At 43.4% G+C, this 17,500-nt stretch overlaps 1 protein-coding gene across 1 annotated transcript in view; it reads left to right on the forward strand.

The window, feature by feature from the left end:
* c1qtnf4 (C1q and TNF related 4) overlaps window positions 1–17,500 on the forward strand; it is a 27,718-nt gene that overhangs the window by 7,484 nt on the left and 2,734 nt on the right. The window contains exons 2-3 of the mRNA XM_088991958.1: window positions 13,839–14,202; window positions 15,316–17,500. The exon at window positions 15,316–17,500 is cut by the window's right edge and continues 2,734 nt beyond it. Coding sequence (XP_088848084.1) covers window positions 13,839–14,202; window positions 15,316–16,119 — 1,168 coding nt within the window. The 3' untranslated portion in view covers window positions 16,120–17,500. The remainder of the gene's footprint in view (window positions 1–13,838; window positions 14,203–15,315) is intronic.

Raw genomic sequence — 17,500 nt, forward strand, 5'->3', positions numbered from 1 at the left:
ATATAAGACATGCTATTTTAGAATGTGGTCGGATAGGTTCCATTCCTCACAAGTGTTTGGGAACAAAATGTACACAAGGTTCAACAAATGAAAATGTTTATTATTTAGTATTATTATCATCGGATTGTATTGCAATAGCTATGACTTTATGTCCGCTCGCTGACTTTCCACGTTGTCGCACAGCTGTCATTCAGTGGTGCTGCTGCACAATGGTACACTCACATTACGGAAAGTCTTTCGATTCTGGGATGTCATGTGTAATTGTACTTACTTGTCATTCCAACACGAGACAAATTCCTGGCGTGTATGACATACTTGGCCAATAAAGAGGATTGTGATTCTGATTGTTGATGTTCAGAGAAGATTTCGTTCTTTGATCACTTCACTGGTGTTGTTTTTGGGAAGCCATTTTAGATATGCAGTAATCCCTTGATTTTTGCTCTCAATAGGGACCAGGACCTCCTGAGATAGACAAAAATCCGTGAAGTAGGGATTACTGTAGTCTTACTCTCAGTCTTTTCGGCAAAAACAGTCATTAGTTTCAGTCACATTTTAATCATTCCTTTTTGTTAGTTTTTATCTATTTTTTGGTCCACAAAAAAAACATTAAAAAAAGGTTTTACCCTTGCTTGTCAATTTTAATAATAATAATAATAATAATAATAATAATAATAATAATAATAATAATAATAATAATAATAATAATAATAATAATAATAATAATACATTTAATGTATAAGCGCCTTTCAAAACCCTCAAGGTCACTTTACAGTCACAGGATAAGTTTTTTTTCTGTTGGTGAGCAGCGGCAGCCACATGCGCTAGCGTTCACTCAAAGTTAAAACTACAGATTTAAAATTTCCGCCAAATTAAAAAAATGTTCTGATAGGTTGTCTTCTTTTTCTTCTTTTCCTTTCGGCTTTTCCCTTCGGTGATCGCCACAGCCAATCATTGTCCTCCATCTAACCCGATGTGTGCATGCACTTCTCTCACACTTGCTACCTTCATGTCCTCTGACAACATCCATAAACCCCCTTTTAGTTCTTTCTCCTTGTCTCCTGCCTGGCAGTTCAAGACTCAGCATCCTTCTCCCGATATAGTCAATCCCTCTCGTCTGGACATGTCCAAACCATCTAAGTCTGGCCTCTCTGACTTTCTCTCCAAAGCCTCTAATATGAGTTGTCCCTCTAATATACTCATTCCTGATCCTATCCAACCTGGTCACTCCCAAAGAAAAGCTCAACATATTCAGCTCTGCTACCTCCAGCTCTGCTTCCTGCCTTTTCTTCAGTGGCACTGTCTCCAGTCTAAACATCATGGATGGTCTCATCACCGTTTTATAAACCTTTCCTAACTTCCTAGTTTAAACCCTTCTTTAACACATCACAGACCCACATTCACCATTGCTCTGGACAGTTGACCCCAAGTACTTAAAATCCTCCACCTTCTTTATCTCTTCTCCCTGTAGCACCACTCTTGTACGTCTCATTCACACACATATGCATGTATTCCGTCTTGCTGTGACTGACCTTCATTTCTCTTCTTTCCAGCGCATACCTCCACCTCTCTAGTTTCTCCCCCACCTATTCCCTGAGTTCTGATAGGAACGTAATGCTGCAAACGTGATTTTGTTGGAGAGTAGTGTCACTGCAATAAGAAATACGAGCCAATGGTTAGGTTTATCTTGAAACATACACCCAATGTCACGTTTTGGTTTGTGACCAGCGGGTGGCACTGTCGGGCCTCATTGTTTGTTTCACCCTGTCAGGTTTGTTTCATCTTGTCAAGTTTTAACTTGTGGTTTTGTTTGCTAATTTGGACCTTTCTGTTCTGATGACTTTGTTGTTTCAGATTATGTTTCCGCCGACTTTATTTAATACAATTTGTCAGATACACCCTGATCCTCTCACTTTTCTGCTTTTTTTGGGGTCCACCACCACCACCACCTTGCAAATCGTGACATCTAAGAAGGGTGGACATATGTAGCAAGTCATAATTCCGACATTCCAAAAGGCATAGCTCAGGGTGCTTTTTAACTTCCATGAGCAAATTCCATCTCTTGCTCCCACGGGTTCTCATTACGGGAAAAGTTTGTCTGTTGTCTTCTTATCATTGTTGTCACATGTCTAATGAGAAGCATGAGTCAACATGGTACAATGGCAAGTATTACACAGATAATCTTAGCGCGAGCTGCCGTCGTGTTGCAATTGCTAGGGTTATTTATAGTTCAAAATATATAAAAGTATTAACAATATCTGTCCCATATGAGGAAAATCCATTGCTGCTCTTTGCAATGGCGTCTCCTCTGTTTATAGTAAGAATGGGGAATAAAGACTATCAATATATATACAGTATAGTCTCGTTATATCGATATCGGATATATCGATAGTCCCGGTTATATCGATACTATTTCTATGCACGCGCGGAGAAAATTACATGCAAACAGGGTCGGATATATCGATAGTCCCGGTTATATCGATATTTTTTCGGACTCCCTTGAATATCGATATAACGAGACTTTACTGTATATATATATATATATATATATATATATATATATATATATATATATATATATATATATATATATATATATATATATAATATATATATATATATATATATATATATATATATATATATATATAGCCCTGCACCCCATTGTTGTGAGACGGGCAGAGGGCATGTAGAGGTGGAGGGAGGAAGAGGATCTGAGGGCCCGAGAAGGAACGGAGATTTGAATTAGGTCAGACAGATAGGGGGGAGCAAGGTTATGGATGGCTTTAAATGTAAACAGAAGTATCTTGAATTCAATATGGAGTTTAACAGGGAGCCAGTGGAGCTGTTGGAGGACAGGAGTGATTTGGTGAAATGAGGGGGTTTTTGTGTTTATCCGGGCTGAGGAATTTTGGACTAGTTGGATTTTATGGAGACATTTTTGATTGACCCCGAAAAGAAGTGAATTACAATAATCGATACGGGAGGTGACGAGACTGTGGACGAGGATAGCAGTGGTGTGAGGGGTGAGAGAGGGACGGACACGATTGATATTGCGGAGGTGAAAATATGCAGACCGGGTTATGTTATTTATATGGGAGTGAAAAGATAGTGTGCTATCAAAGATGACACCCAGGCTCTTAACCTGAAGGACGGGGGACACGGTAGAACTGTCAATGGTGAGAGAGAAACTGTTTGCTTTGTGAAGGGTGGATTTTGTACCGACAAGGAGAAGTTCAGTTTTTTTCGCTGTTTAGTTTGAGAAAGTTATGAGAAAACCAGGATTTGATTTCTGAGAGGCAAAGTGTAAGGGATGCAGGTGGAAGAGAGGCGTCGGGTTTACTGGAGAGGTATAGCTGGGTGTCATCCGCGAAGCAGTGAAAATGAATGCCAAATTTGCGGAAGATATCACCAAGGGGAAGAAGGTATATAATAAAGAGAAGGGGCCCCAGAACAGACACTTGGGGCACACCAGAAGACACAGGGGAGGACCGTGAAGTGAATGAGGTAATTTGATAAACTGTGAGCGGCCAGTGAGGTAGGAGTGAAACCAACTAAGTGGGGTGTGTGTCACGCCTAGAGTGGAGAGTCGGTTGAGCAGGATGGGGTGAGAAATGGTGTCAAAGGCCGCAGATAGATCAAGAAGGATGAGAATAGAGAGGGAGCCGGTATCTGCTGCTATGAGAAGGTCATTTGTGATTTTTATGAGGGCTGATTCAGTGCTGTGGCGAGGACGGAAACCAGAGTGGAATTGTTCGTAGAGGTTATTGTGAGTGAGGTGAGAGTGGAGTTGACAGGCGACGGTTTTTTCGAGAATTTTAGCGATAAATGCAAAATGCGAAATTGGACGTAGGTTATTGAAATCATTGGAATCTGAACCAAGTTTTTTCAGGATTGGCGTTACAGCTGCGGTTTTGAGAGGGACAGGAACAATTCCAGTGGACAATGAGGAGTGAATAATAGCTGAAATAAAAGGGAGGAGAGCGGGTAGACAAGATTTGATTAGCATAGTAGCGAGCAGGTGAAGTTGACAGGTGGAATTCTTGGACTTGGTGATGAGGTCAGAAAGTAAGGAGGGATGAGGGAGTTCAAAAGACGACAGCAGTTGATAGGGAGTAGGAAGGTTGGGGGAGGGGGGATACAGAGGAGCCGAGGTGCTGGTGGATCTTGTTGATCTTGTATATATATATATATATATATATATATATATAAAATCCTCGTCTCACCCACCATGGGTGGTGTCTGTCCCCATTTCAGCTCGGGTCCTCTACCAGAGGCCAGGAAGCTTGAGGGTTCTGCGCAGTATCCGTGCTGTTCCCAGCACTGCGCTTTTCTGGACCGAGATATCCGATGTTGTTCCCGGGATCTGTTGCAACCACTCGTCGAGTTTGGGGGTCACTGCCCCAAGTGCTCCGACCACCACAGGCACGACTGTCACCTTTACCTTCCAGGCTCTCTCCAGCTCCTCTCTGAGCCCTTGGTATTTCTCGATTTTCTCATGTTCCTTCTTTCTGATGTTCCCATCACTCGGGACCGCTACATCCACGACAACGGCTTTCCTTTCCCCTTTATCTATGACCACGATATCTGGTTGGTTGGCCATTACCATCTTGTCAGTCTGTATCTGGAAGTCCCACAGGATTTTTGCTCGGTCATTCTCCACCACCTTGGGAGGTGTTTCCCATTTTGACCTTGGGGTTTCCAGTCCATACTCCGCACAGATGTTTCGGTAGACTATGCCAGCCACCTGGTTATGGCGCTCCATGTAGGCTTTCCCTGCCAGCATCTTACACCCTGCAGTTACGTGTTGGATGGTCTCAGGTGCCTCTTTGCACAACCTACACCTTGGGTCTTGTCTGGGGTGGTATATCCCTGCCTCTATGGCTCTGGTGTTCAGGGCCTGCTCTTGGGCAGCCAGGATGAGTGCCTCTGTGCTGTCCTTTAGGCCAGCCCTCTCTAGCCACTGATAGGACTTCTTGAGATCAGCCACTTCTGCTATGGTTCGGTGGTACATCCCGTGTAGGGGCTTTTCCTCCCATGATTGTCCCTCTTCCAGCACCTCACCCTCTGTTCCCCATTGACTGAGACATTCTCTAAGTACATCATCCGTTGGAGCCTTCTCTTTGATGTATTCATGGAGCTTGGATGTTTCATCCTGGACAGTGGCTCTCACACTCACTAGTCCCCGGCCTCCTTCCTTACGGCTTGTGTACAGTCTCAGGGTGCTGGACTTGGGATGGAACCCTCCGTGCATGGTGAGGAGTTTTCGGGTCTTAACATCCGTGGTCTGAATCTCTTCCTTTGGCCACCTTATTATTCCTGCAGGGTATCTCTGGCATCACTGGCATCACTGGCAGGGCATAGCTGTTCTTGCCATTGAGCTGGCTTCTGAGGACTTGCCTCACCCGCTGGAGGTATTTGGTCGTAGCCGCTTTCCTTGTTGCTAATTCGAGGTTGCCATTGGCCTGTGGTATACCGAGGTACTTGTAGCTGTTTTCAATGTCTGCTATTGTTCCTTCAGTGAGTGAGACCCCTTCAGTGTGGACTACCTTGCCCCTCTTAGTCACCATCCGACTACATTTCTCCAGCCCGAATGACATTCCGATATCACTGCTGTAGATCCTGGTTGTGTGGATCAGGGAGTCTATGTCCCTTTCGCTCTTAGCATACAGCTTGATGTCATCCATGTAGAGGAGGTGACTGATCGTAGCTCCATTTCTGAGGCGGTATCCATAGCCTGTCTTGGCGATTATCTGGCTGAGGGGGTTCAGTCCTATGCAGAACAGCAGTGGGGAGAGTGCATCACCTTGGTATATGCCACATTTGATGGACACTTGCGTTAGTGGCTTGCCATTGGCTTCAAGTGTGGTTTTCCACATCCTCATCGAGTTTGCAACGAAGGCTCTCAGGGTCCTGTTGACCTTATACAATTCCAAGCATTCATTGATCCATGTGTGTGGCATCGAGTCATATGCTTTCTTGTAATCAATCCAGGATGTGCACAGGTTGGTATGTCGGGACCTGCAGTCTTGAGCGACTGTTCTGTCAACCAGCAGCTGATGTTTGGCACCTCTAGTATCTCTACTAATGCTTTTCTGTGCTTTTCTCATGTATTGATCCATGTGTCCACTTATCTTAGCCGCAATGATGCCTGACATGAGCTTCCATGTTGTGGAGAGACAGGTTATTGGCCGATAGTTGGAAGGAACTGCACCCTTTGAGGAATCCTTCATGATCAGAATTGTTCGCCCTTCGGTTAGCCATCCTGGGTGAGTCCCATCCATCAGCAGCTGGTTCATTTGTGCTGCTAGGCGCTCGTGGAGAGCTGTGAGTTTCTTTAGCCAGTAGGTGTGGACCATATCCGGGCCTGGTGCCGTCCAGTTTTTCATACCTGAGACTCTTCCTTGTATATCTGCCGCTGTGATGGTAACTGGGTTCTGTTCAGGGAGGTTGCTGTGCTCCTCTTTCAGAGTCACCAGCCATTGTGCACTGCTGTTATGTGCGACCTCCTTCTCCCATATGCCTTTCCAGTATCTTTCAGTTTCCAGCCTTGGAGGGTCTGCTCTGCTGTTAGAACCCTGCCACTGAGCGTACACTTTCGCAGGTTGTGTTGCGAACAGCCTGTTTATTCTTCTGGCCTCATTCTCTTTCGTGTACCTCTTTAGGCGACTGGCCAAGGCCTGGAGCCTTTGTTTGGCAGTTTCGAGTGCTTCAGGTATGGTTATCTGCATGTACCTCTTGGGTATTGGCCTTTTATTCACACCTCTCTGGGTCTCCGTCAATTGACTCACATCTTTCCGAGCCGCCTTGATCTTGGCCTCCAACCGTCTTTTCCATGGTGGGTAATGAATCTCGTGGCTCTCATGGTTGCTCTTGTAGCCAAGCATGTCTAGGATCACTGATGCTGAGGTGTATATCAGCTCATTGGTTTCCGTGATCGTTCCGGTCGGGATCGTTCTCAGTGCTGCATTCACAGTTTCCATGAGACTTTCAGGTGGTACTTCACATAGCCGTTGTAATCGGTGCCTTCGTTGCCCAGTCTTCATTCTTGCCATGATCTTATCTCTCAGGTCATTTGCTGCCTCGCTCAGCATTTCATTTATTGGGGCTGGCTTCCCAATCTCATTATTCATTGGGGCTTGCCTCCCAATCTCTGGTTGAACCTCTTCCTGTGATGTGGCAGCCTGGGGCCCTTCACCTCGGAATTTGTGTTGTACCTCATCAATCTCAAGTTGTGATAGCAATTGCCGTTTGTGGATATTGGAACACTGAGCTACTAGTTGTTTCGTGGTCAACCGTGACTGTGGGTTTCGAAGTAAACATTCAGCCCCCATTCTCCGCATGTAACCCCTCTGACTAGGGTTGCTTGAGTAGTAGCATTCCAACAGAGCCATGTTATCGCATCTCGTCCATCTCCGCTTTGTTCCAGTAGCCCATTTTTCATCAGGGTGCTCTGGTTCCCCAGCACCTGACGCAGACCTTGTTTGGCCGGGCGACGTCTGAGCCGGCATGTCATTCCATTTATTGTCTCTCATCATTGTATGAGGTAGGCATTAGCGTGAAGGGTCTTGCCCAAGGACCCACACTGGATGATGTCATTGTGCTCATTTCTGCTCATTTTCTCTGCCACAAGTGGGATTCGAACCCTCGTCTCGTACTCGGCCCCTAAATCACACAAACGCACAACTCGTTCGTGTTTTTCAATTATCTCCTTCTTCTCAGCGACTTTATGTCTTCTTGGGCTGACCACGAGCCTGTGGTGTTTTTTTTCGGTCCCATCATACTAAAATTATCAGCAAAAAGCTCCAAGTAGGCGATCGACGTGTGCATTCAATGAGAGCCGGCTGGAGCGCTGTTCGGCCGTGTGCTTCCGCCGAAGATCACTCTGCCAGATCCGAAGGTCGTGTGCTTGATGGACCAGCCGTGGTGCAGTGACGTGCAGTCAGTGGAGGCAGGTGAGGCCGTGCCTCACCTGTCATCATGGAAAGCTGTCATGGAAATATCAATTGAAAAAATAAATTAAACAGTTAGATGTATTTAGTGATTTGTACTTTAAAGTTCTTGTCCATTTAACTTCACCGTTTTAGGATTTTTTTCAAAATCGCTGAATTTACCGTTCAAATACTAAGTAGAAACGAGCGGTGACGTCATTGATGACGTCAGTGCCTCACCAGCCATGAACCTCACCGCACGTCACTGCCGTGGTGGGTGTGTATTATGAAAACAGTGCTTATTATAAGTTTTAATTTTCATAAATTTGACGTTCGCAAGATGAAAAGTTCGTAATATAAGGTGTCGTAAGTTGAGGTCTCACTGTACGGCAACACTGAAAGTGTGTTTTGTAAAACAATGTATTGAGAAATAAACCGTGCTTTTTGCTGCACAACAACCTGAGAACAAGAACAGAGACCACACAAACTCCTGTAAAACTGTATCGACTTTTTGATGACTCACAAAGAAGAATAGGACTCACACTGAAATTAGAGTGATGGGTGAACAATGGCATTTTATTACGTACAGCAGGTACCTACACAAAACATACAACCAAATACAATGGTAGCCGGAGTTCAATCAGAGAAAGAAGTGTAGTCTATCTCTTGCTTTTGAGTTTGTTTGCACTCAACAAATAAATATAAATATGTGTTGCAGAACAAGGTATAAAATACATTTCAACTTAAAGGACAACCGACACCACTTTTTTGTTTCCTAACTTACATCATGTAAAACACCAATAAAAATGACTTAAAGTGTCCAAAAACTACTTCAAATTGAACCCGGAAGTGGCCAGTTTCAGAAGGTCCCGCCCCCTTGTTCGTGATGTCACGCCAAAATGTCTTGCCTTGCTCGAGAATCAAAACAATGGCTTCATATTTGGAGAAGATGCTTTCTTGTTCCTCATCCAGTTATGAATGTGATTCAAATAGTTCTGAAGAGGAAAGCATGCAATCGATTCAATAAGTTATGTGTGATTTTGTCAGCGAATATCAAATACAGTGAGACCTTGGCTTACGAACTTAATTGGTTCCCAGACAGAGTGTGTAAGGCGAAAAGTGTGTATCCCCCAAAAAGAAATCCATAGGAAACAATTAAAATAAGAATAATCCTTTCCCAGGTCTCCATAAAATATAATTTTCAAATAAATAAGCCTTAAAACTACACACCATACCTTATTCTATGTATAATAAATGTTCTGTTGTATTGTAATGAAAGAAATACACTGCACTGTATCATAAAGTCACTTTATTTACATGTGTGATGGCCGTTGATGGCTCTTAATTGACACCTGTTGCTTTCTGACTTGTAAGATCTTACGAAACTGAGGCATCACATTATCATTCATCATGTTGATGATTCTCACAGCCTTTTCTGGATGGAACTGTTCAATAAAAGCCTGCACATCAACTCCTGGATGGCCTGCTTCTGCTTGTCCTCTTGAAGGCAAATCAAATCCTCTGTGTTGAGGACCTCATTATGGTCAGCAACAAAGCTCCGATGTCATCTGCATCCACTTCAAGTCCCGTAGGGGCTGGCAGAGATTTTATTACAACAAAAGGCGCGAGTCTGATGATTCCACGGACGCGGAATAAAACGCGACAAAAGAAGGCGGGCGGGGCGATCCGTCCAGCACACTCGCGATCCCGGAAAGCACCAAACTTACGCCATCGCTGCTAACAATCACCTCGGGCAAAGCAAACGCTTGAACTTGCCAGCACAGGACACAGCGAGGCGTCGTAATCATGTCACTAGTGAGGTGACAGCGACGCGTTGAAATGAAATGAAATTGAAGTGGCTTCTTCGGCTGGTGGAGGTCGTGAGCGGTGGCCCCACCCCAGCTGTCAACCCGCATGTGACAATTCCGGTGTCATTAGTCACGTGAAAGCATCGACTAAATAACGCCTTTGTGTAAAGCTTTTAGGCGAAGGATGGTAGCAATGGTAAACGGTACCGGGCTCTTTATTTGTAGAATGCTCGTAGAAAGTTACTCTCAAGGAAGTGACACACAGCGTGAGAGATGTGTCAGGCTGAGATGCACATGTGACGGCACAAACGCACACCTCGTTCGTGTTTCGCAATGATCTCCTTCTTCTCGACAGTGATTATTAAGGGGTCATCTTGCATTCATTTCCTAATCGTAAAATCATCTGCAAAAAGCTCCTCGGAGGCGATCGAGGTGTGAATTCAGAGAGGGGGGGTGTGGAAAGGTGCGCCGGCTGGAGCGCTGTTCGGCCGTGTGATTCCGCCGAAGATCCGAAGATCACCCCGCCAATCCGAAGATCACTCCGTGGTGGGTGTGTATCGCAAAAAGTAATGTGTATTCCAAGGTTTAATTTTCATAAATTTGACGTTCGTAAACCAAAAAGTTTGTAAGGTAAGGTGTCCGTAAGTCAAAGTCTCACTGTAGTTGTCTTGGTGCAACACACAACGATTCACCATTGCATTATGTGTTTTCCTTCTAATTTCACCATCAACACGGATCAACACGAAGTTTTCAGACCAAACAAAGTACTGCAAAATGCATTGTGTGTCGTTTTCTCTGTCAGGGGCGTTCCCTCCGTGGCGTGACGTCAGGAATCGTCACCAACTCAAAAACAAGACTTCCTGAATATTCAGCGCAAGTCTTAAAATGTAAAATAGATCTATATGTGATGGAATCTTTGTAAAATACGCTCAGAAGAAGTCATTTGATGTGGCGGGCCAAATCCGGCCCGTCACATCATTTTTTTCGGCCCGCGAAAGCAAATGAAACTTGTAAAATTCCATGATGCTTGCTAAAACTCAAAATTTCATATTTTTGGATGTAAACCACAATAACAGTCATTATTCTTGACTCAGATTTGAAAACTAGTTATTCCTATGCTCTCTATGTAATATGTGGAGGGGATTAAACATTGTAATGGCTTCCCCAAATTCATCGAGAAGAAACCATAACAACAATGTGGCCCACTGCATGAAAATGACTTTGACACCCCTGGTCTAAGGATTCTTAGACTGCATTGAATGTTTATGTAGTCCTAAATGTCAAAATTCTGTGGCTCCTACAATTTGAGTGAAAATGACAAAAACCCTGGCACTGGAGTGGACACATTTTAGCACACCGTCTGGCATCTAATTAGTTAAGAGAGAAGCAGCATGAGCCGACTGCATTCCGAACTTTGTTATACAGATGTGAACAAACCTAAATTCCATAAAACATTGAGACATTGTTGTAATTAGTAAAAACAGAATACGATATTTTAAAAATACTTTTCCATGTACAGTAAAGTCTCGTTATATCGATATTCAAGGGAGTCCGAAAAAATATCGATATAACCGGGACTATCGATATATCCGACCCTGTTTGCATGTAATTTTCTCCGTGCGTGCATAGAAATAGTATCAATATAACCGGGACTATCGCTATATCCGATATCGATATAACGAGACTTTACTGTATATTGTATTGAATACATGACAAAGAAAAAATATCTCATGTTCAATGATTAATTCTGTTGTATTTGATCATTTCAGTTAATTTTTGGGGGCAAACATTTCATCGTTTTGAATTTGATGTCTCCAACACATTCCCCCAAAAAATCAGAACAAGGACATGTTTAAAACAGTGTCCATCGCTTCTGCTTGGAACATCACGTAATGTAACTATTTGTATCTCCATGAATATATTTCGCACTTCATAATATGACACACATTTTCAGTGGGAAGGCCAGTCTAGCGCTCAGTCTTTTCCATTGAAGTCACACTGCTGTGACACATGCAGAATGTTCCTTCGCATTGTCGCGTTGAAATATGCAGACATCCCTGAAAAAGATATTGCTTGGATGACAGAACATCTTACAAAACTCAAGTTATCAATTCTCTAACATACCCTCCAAACTCCATATTTGCTGGTTTTATGCGAATAACAATCCAGATTCTTCTCCGTTTTTAGTGTGTGCATGTGTGTGCCTGTGTGTGTGTGTGTTTGTGTCTGTGTGTGTGTGTGTTTATGTGCGCTTGTGTAAAAAAAGGGATTTTTTGCAAGATGATTGATTGATTGATTGATTGATTGATTGATTGATTGATTGATTGATTGATTGATTGATTGATTGATTGATTGATTGATTGATTGATTGATTGATTGATTGATTGATTGATTGATCGAGCGGCCGGTCGATCGGTCGGTCGGTCGGACGTTCGTTCGTTCGTTCGTTTGTTTGTTTGTATGTTTATTATTCTTGTGGGGTTAATCCAGAGATGTCAGTGTTTTGTCAACTGTCCAATGCAGGAATGTGAAGCCCTTTGAGACTCTTTTGTTATTACCTCATTCACTGCCATTCCCGAAATTATTCGGGAATTGAAAATATGACGCCGTGCGCCATTCCCGAATTTGTTCGGGTTTTGGTTTTTATTGTGGGGGGTGGTCGATAAAGCGCTGGTCAGACATCTAGCAATTTTTTTGCCTTCACGAGGGGGCAGCTCCCACTTGCACCTCATATTACTCCAAACCCATATGACTTTGGAATTGACTCTGTTTATCTGATTTAAGAAGAGATTCTAAGTTTTTTTACGCTGCATTAAATGTTTATGTAGTCCTAAAACTCTATATTCTGTGGGTCTTGGAATTTGAGTACAAATGACAAAAGCCCTGGCAGTGGAGTGGACACATTTTTGCACATGTCTGGCTGAATGAGTTAACTACATTTGACTTGACTCGACAGGAATAATCTAAAGCCAAAATGCCTTCTGGTCATTCTTCACTGAGTATGCGTCACAAACTCTGCATCACACAAGATAGCTCACAAAATTATATGTATAATGACATTTTTTTGAACAAAAATTAAAATCTGCAACCAGAACTAAGTGCATTAATATGAATCTCCTTGGGGTCCTTTGAATTGCTCCCCTCTGATTTTTAACCAGGTTTTGGTTGCCTGGCAACAGATATATTGCAGTCTGTAGTTCACAGCTTTCACACATATTGCATTGTAAACAGCAGCAACCGAACTGTCTTAAAGGTCGTATGCCATTTTTCCTCCATCATCTTTGATGTCCTTTTGCAAGAGCATTTGGCTTGGAAATCTCCACAGTGCAATTTTTCATGCTACTTTTGTGACTCTGATATACCCGGAATGGAAAACAGTTGATTTATTTTCTTTATATTTACCGGTAATACGTAAATAAGCTCTGTTCTGATTTAGGTCACTGTTCTCGCTAATTTGCGGTGGAAAAAAGCTTTCAATTGCCAATACTGCATGTCAGGATCTTGTGGCTATCATGCCTCCTCGTTATGGTCACGGCATTGAAATTCAGAGGTACATCTTTGAATTTGCGGCTGACCATAGTGCACTCTGAGGGGCCATGACACTGTCACGCCCGGACACAAATATGTTATCCTTGTTTTTTCTTTATTTTAATTGTAATTTTAATTTTTTATTATTTCACCTAATTATTCCACCTATCATCAACCTCACGGAATACCACTGAGCCCTTTTAAGCGGATTGACCAACACGTGTGTCGGTATTGCTGTGTCACTGAAGTATTGAAGTTGACAAACCCTCCGACATGAAATCTTCCAAACATAGCACAAATTTTCTTTCTCAAAACCAATTAAAGAACTCTTCTGAAATTGGCAGCTGATGTTTCAGCTATGCACACAAAGTTAGGCATGTTTGTGAAACCCATTTTTTTCCTGAGTTGGTTGGTTGTGTCGCAGCAATGAAGTGGCCCGTTACTTGAAAACTGTTAGCGACCATGAAGGACTGTAAAATGTCAATTTATCTTGGTTGTTTTGTTTGGCTAACACAGTCAATATGAATTGAACTACAATTATCTTGATGCATATTTTTAATTTCTGCCTCTCCAGAGATACAATGCTGCTCCCAACAAGCATGCTAATTGGCCTGATGTGCCTGAGTCACTCAGGCGATGTGATGGGTTTCGCTTGGCAACCGGACAACGATGAACTACGGTCAGCTTTCTCGGTGGCTCGGACCAACAGTATGGAAGGTGGACCCAAGATGACGGTGACATTTGACACCGTCTATGTCAACATTGGTGGGGATTTTGACCCAAAGGCTGGTTTGTTTCGCTGCCGCATCCCTGGGGCCTACTACTTCTCCTTTACAGTGGGAAAATTCCCTCATAAAGACCTGTCGGTCATGCTAATGAAGAATAGAAATGAGGTCCAAGCCATTGTGTATGAAGAGAATGCTGGAGAGGAGAGGAAGGTAGGTCACGGTTCTGTTCTTCCAGCAATACTAAGCAGTACATAAAAAGCACTTCACTGCATTAGAAAGGAATGGATAATACTGCATAAGAAGCTGGATTTCATGCATGTATTTTTCAAACTTTTTTGTTGGTAGTTACTGGTCAGAAAATGTATTTTGTTGTTACAGTTTTAATCTCTTTAGATTTTCCAAGCATGCAGTTCAGCGACAATGACCAACCTAAAAAGGTTCTCTGACATTGAATCATATCAATAATAAAAATAATTTTTCTGAGGTGTGATTTTCATATCAAAACCAAACCGCTTATTTATTTATTTATTGTTCTTCAGCTCTTTTTCTAGATGCCGTACAGAAAAAAAAGTCATTCGATGGCAAATCAAAATAATTTCTCCATGTAATTGACCTTGTGAATCATGTGACCCCAACAAGTTTTTTAATGAAGTGTAATATTGCACCTGTTCTTTAAAACACACATATAATATGAACCAGGGCGCCGCGGTCGTCGAGTGGTTAGCACACCGCCTTCATAGTGCAGAGGTTGCCGGTTCGTGTCCCGGTCCGGCCTCCCTGTGTGGAGTTTGCATGTTCTCCCCGGATCCGCGTGGGCTTTCTCCGGGTCCTCCGGTTTCCTCCCACACTCCAAAAACATGCATGGCAGGCAGATTGAACACTCCAAATTGTCCCTAGGTGTGAGTGTGAGAGTGTCTGTTGGAAGTCTTTGTGTGCCCTGTGATTGGCTGGCAACCAATTCAGGGTGTCCCCCGCCTCGTGCCCGAAGACAGCTGGGATAGGTTCCAGCACCCCCACGACCCTAATGAGGAATAAGCAGTACAGAAAATGGATGGCTGGATAATATGAATCATATTGAACATTGAATATTACATATTTGTGAAATATATGTGAATTTTCATTGAAAGCTTCATATTTCATAAACAAAAACATTGCTTTGGCCCCATATAAATGCACAAAAATAATACACCAAGTTTCATCAAAATCAAAACCCACTTGGTGGAACCGAGTCGATGATTTGGCATGGAATGACCCAAAAATCTAATAACTGTATTAAGACAGGTAAAAAAGACTTTTCATGCAAAGTATGTTTCCATCCTTAAGGTACAGAGTCAGAGTGTCATGCTGCAGCTGGAGTTTGGTGACACCATCTGGCTGCGCCTCCACGGCGATCCTCGCTATGCTCTCTATAGCAACACTGGACACTACACCACTTTCAATGGCTTCCTCATTTATGCAGACACCTACGAGTACCAGACAAACCATCCGGAGCAGCACCGCCCTGCCTATAGCTCCCAGAAGCTTCAACCAGACAACGTCCCAATATGGAATGGTAACCAGGCCACAGTCAACGTTGGGTCAGATCTGAAGAACACGGTGGGTGAGAAGGAGACACAACAGGATGATGAAGAGGAGCAAGAACAGAAGGAAGATCCACGATCTGCTTTCTCAGTGGGTCGCACTCAGAGTATAATTGGAGTGAATCAGGCAGGCATGCCGCAGCACCAGCCGGTCAGCTTTGACATTGCGTTCGTCAACATCGGGGAGGACTTCAACGTGACGGATGGGATTTTCATGTGCCGCATTCCCGGTGCGTACTATTTCTCCTTCAACGTCGGCAAGCTTCCTCAGAAGACTCTCTCCGTCAAGCTAATGAAGAACCACCTGGAGGTGCAGGCAATGATCTATGATGACAGCCACGGAGAAAAAGCTCTGCAGAGTCAGAGCTTGATGCTTTCGCTCAAAGCCGGCGACACAGTTTGGCTCTACTCTCACCAGCGAGATGGCTTTGGAGCGTACAGCAACCATGCCAAATACATCACCTTCACGGGTTTCCTGGTGTACCCACACTTAGCCACCAACACCACCAATAACACCAGTCAGTCACATGCAGATAAGAATGCTTAGTTGCAGCGTCACAGCTACAAACTAAATGTTGAGGTTGGAATTCATGTAAATTGGTACGCATGACTGATTCTTCACGGCTCTTCCATACTTCCTCTTTCTGTGAATTCCTTCGTTGTGCTATAAAGAACTTGGATTGGGAGCAGAGCTTGAATATGATGACCTGACTAACCTGCCCCAAAAAAGCCACCAAAAATGAGACTTATTTACAACCCACCGCCCCCGTAGTTAAGACGTTGATTCCTTGGTGAGAGGCTGAAAATGTCACACTCACTTGATAGCTCATACACAAACAAAAGGACATATGGATTCACTTTCAACTGTTGTTTAATGCCATTGAATGGTGAGGCAGAAGTCCTGAAACTTCACTTTGGGCATTTGGGCATGTGCAATTGAAACAAATGTGAGCCAACTCCTCAAAGGGGAAGTCAAGTCAACAAGTTTCTGAATACGACTATGTTCTAAGCACCTCTAGTCACCCAAACATATTATTCTGGGGAATATTGTATTTGTGCGATATGACTTAAATAGAAAACTCTACCTGTTTTTCCCTATAACATGGGGCTGCCATTTTGCATCGTAGTGCCAATTGCTGTCACTTGAAATCAGACATCGTGACATCACAGTGCCTAATAGCTCAATTAACAACGTTAACATGCAGCTCATCTGTATTCTGGGTGGGTCTTGTTACATTCACGGTGATGGGATGAGATGACACACAGAAACAAGCAGGGGCTTTTTTATTCCTCAAACACAAAATGAATTGGAATTGCGTTTTAACACGCCGACTTCACAGTGCAGAGGTCGTGAATTCCAATCCCGCTTTGGCCTCCCTGTGTGGAGTCTGCATATTCGCGCATGGGTTATGCCCGGTCCTCCGGTTTACTCCCACATTCTAAAAATGTGTCCCAGGCTGATTGAACACCCCAAATTTCCCTCGGTGTGAGTGTGAATGTTTGTTTGTCTGTGTGTGCCCTGCAATTGGCTGGCAACCAATTCAGGGTGTCCCCCACGTAGTGCCCGAAGACGGGTGGGATAGTATCCAGCACAACCACGCCCCCCCAACCCCCGCTACCCTAATGAGGATAAAGTGGTCTGGAAAATGGATGGATGAATGGATGGATGTTTCGACGAGTGGAGGTACATAAAACAAATTGCAAAGACCATTTCTGACTTGACTCCTCCTTTAAGTTTTGAAACTGGTATTCAACACAAATAAGGACAAAATGTTTCTTCAACATATACTAATTCTATTATGACTGGTGGTTCTGCTTGCAAGACTTCTTTCTCATTGACCAAATTGTTGACAGCATACACAAACTGATTCTTGGGTTTTTTTTTTTTTTTGCCACAATCATTCTCATTTTAAAGCATCACTCACACT

The sequence above is a fragment of the Hippocampus bargibanti genome, linkage group LG03, assembly GCF_051943395.1.
Source record: "Hippocampus bargibanti isolate YZ-2025 linkage group LG03, ASM5194339v1, whole genome shotgun sequence".
In the NCBI taxonomy this organism is placed as follows: domain Eukaryota; kingdom Metazoa; phylum Chordata; class Actinopteri; order Syngnathiformes; family Syngnathidae; genus Hippocampus; species Hippocampus bargibanti.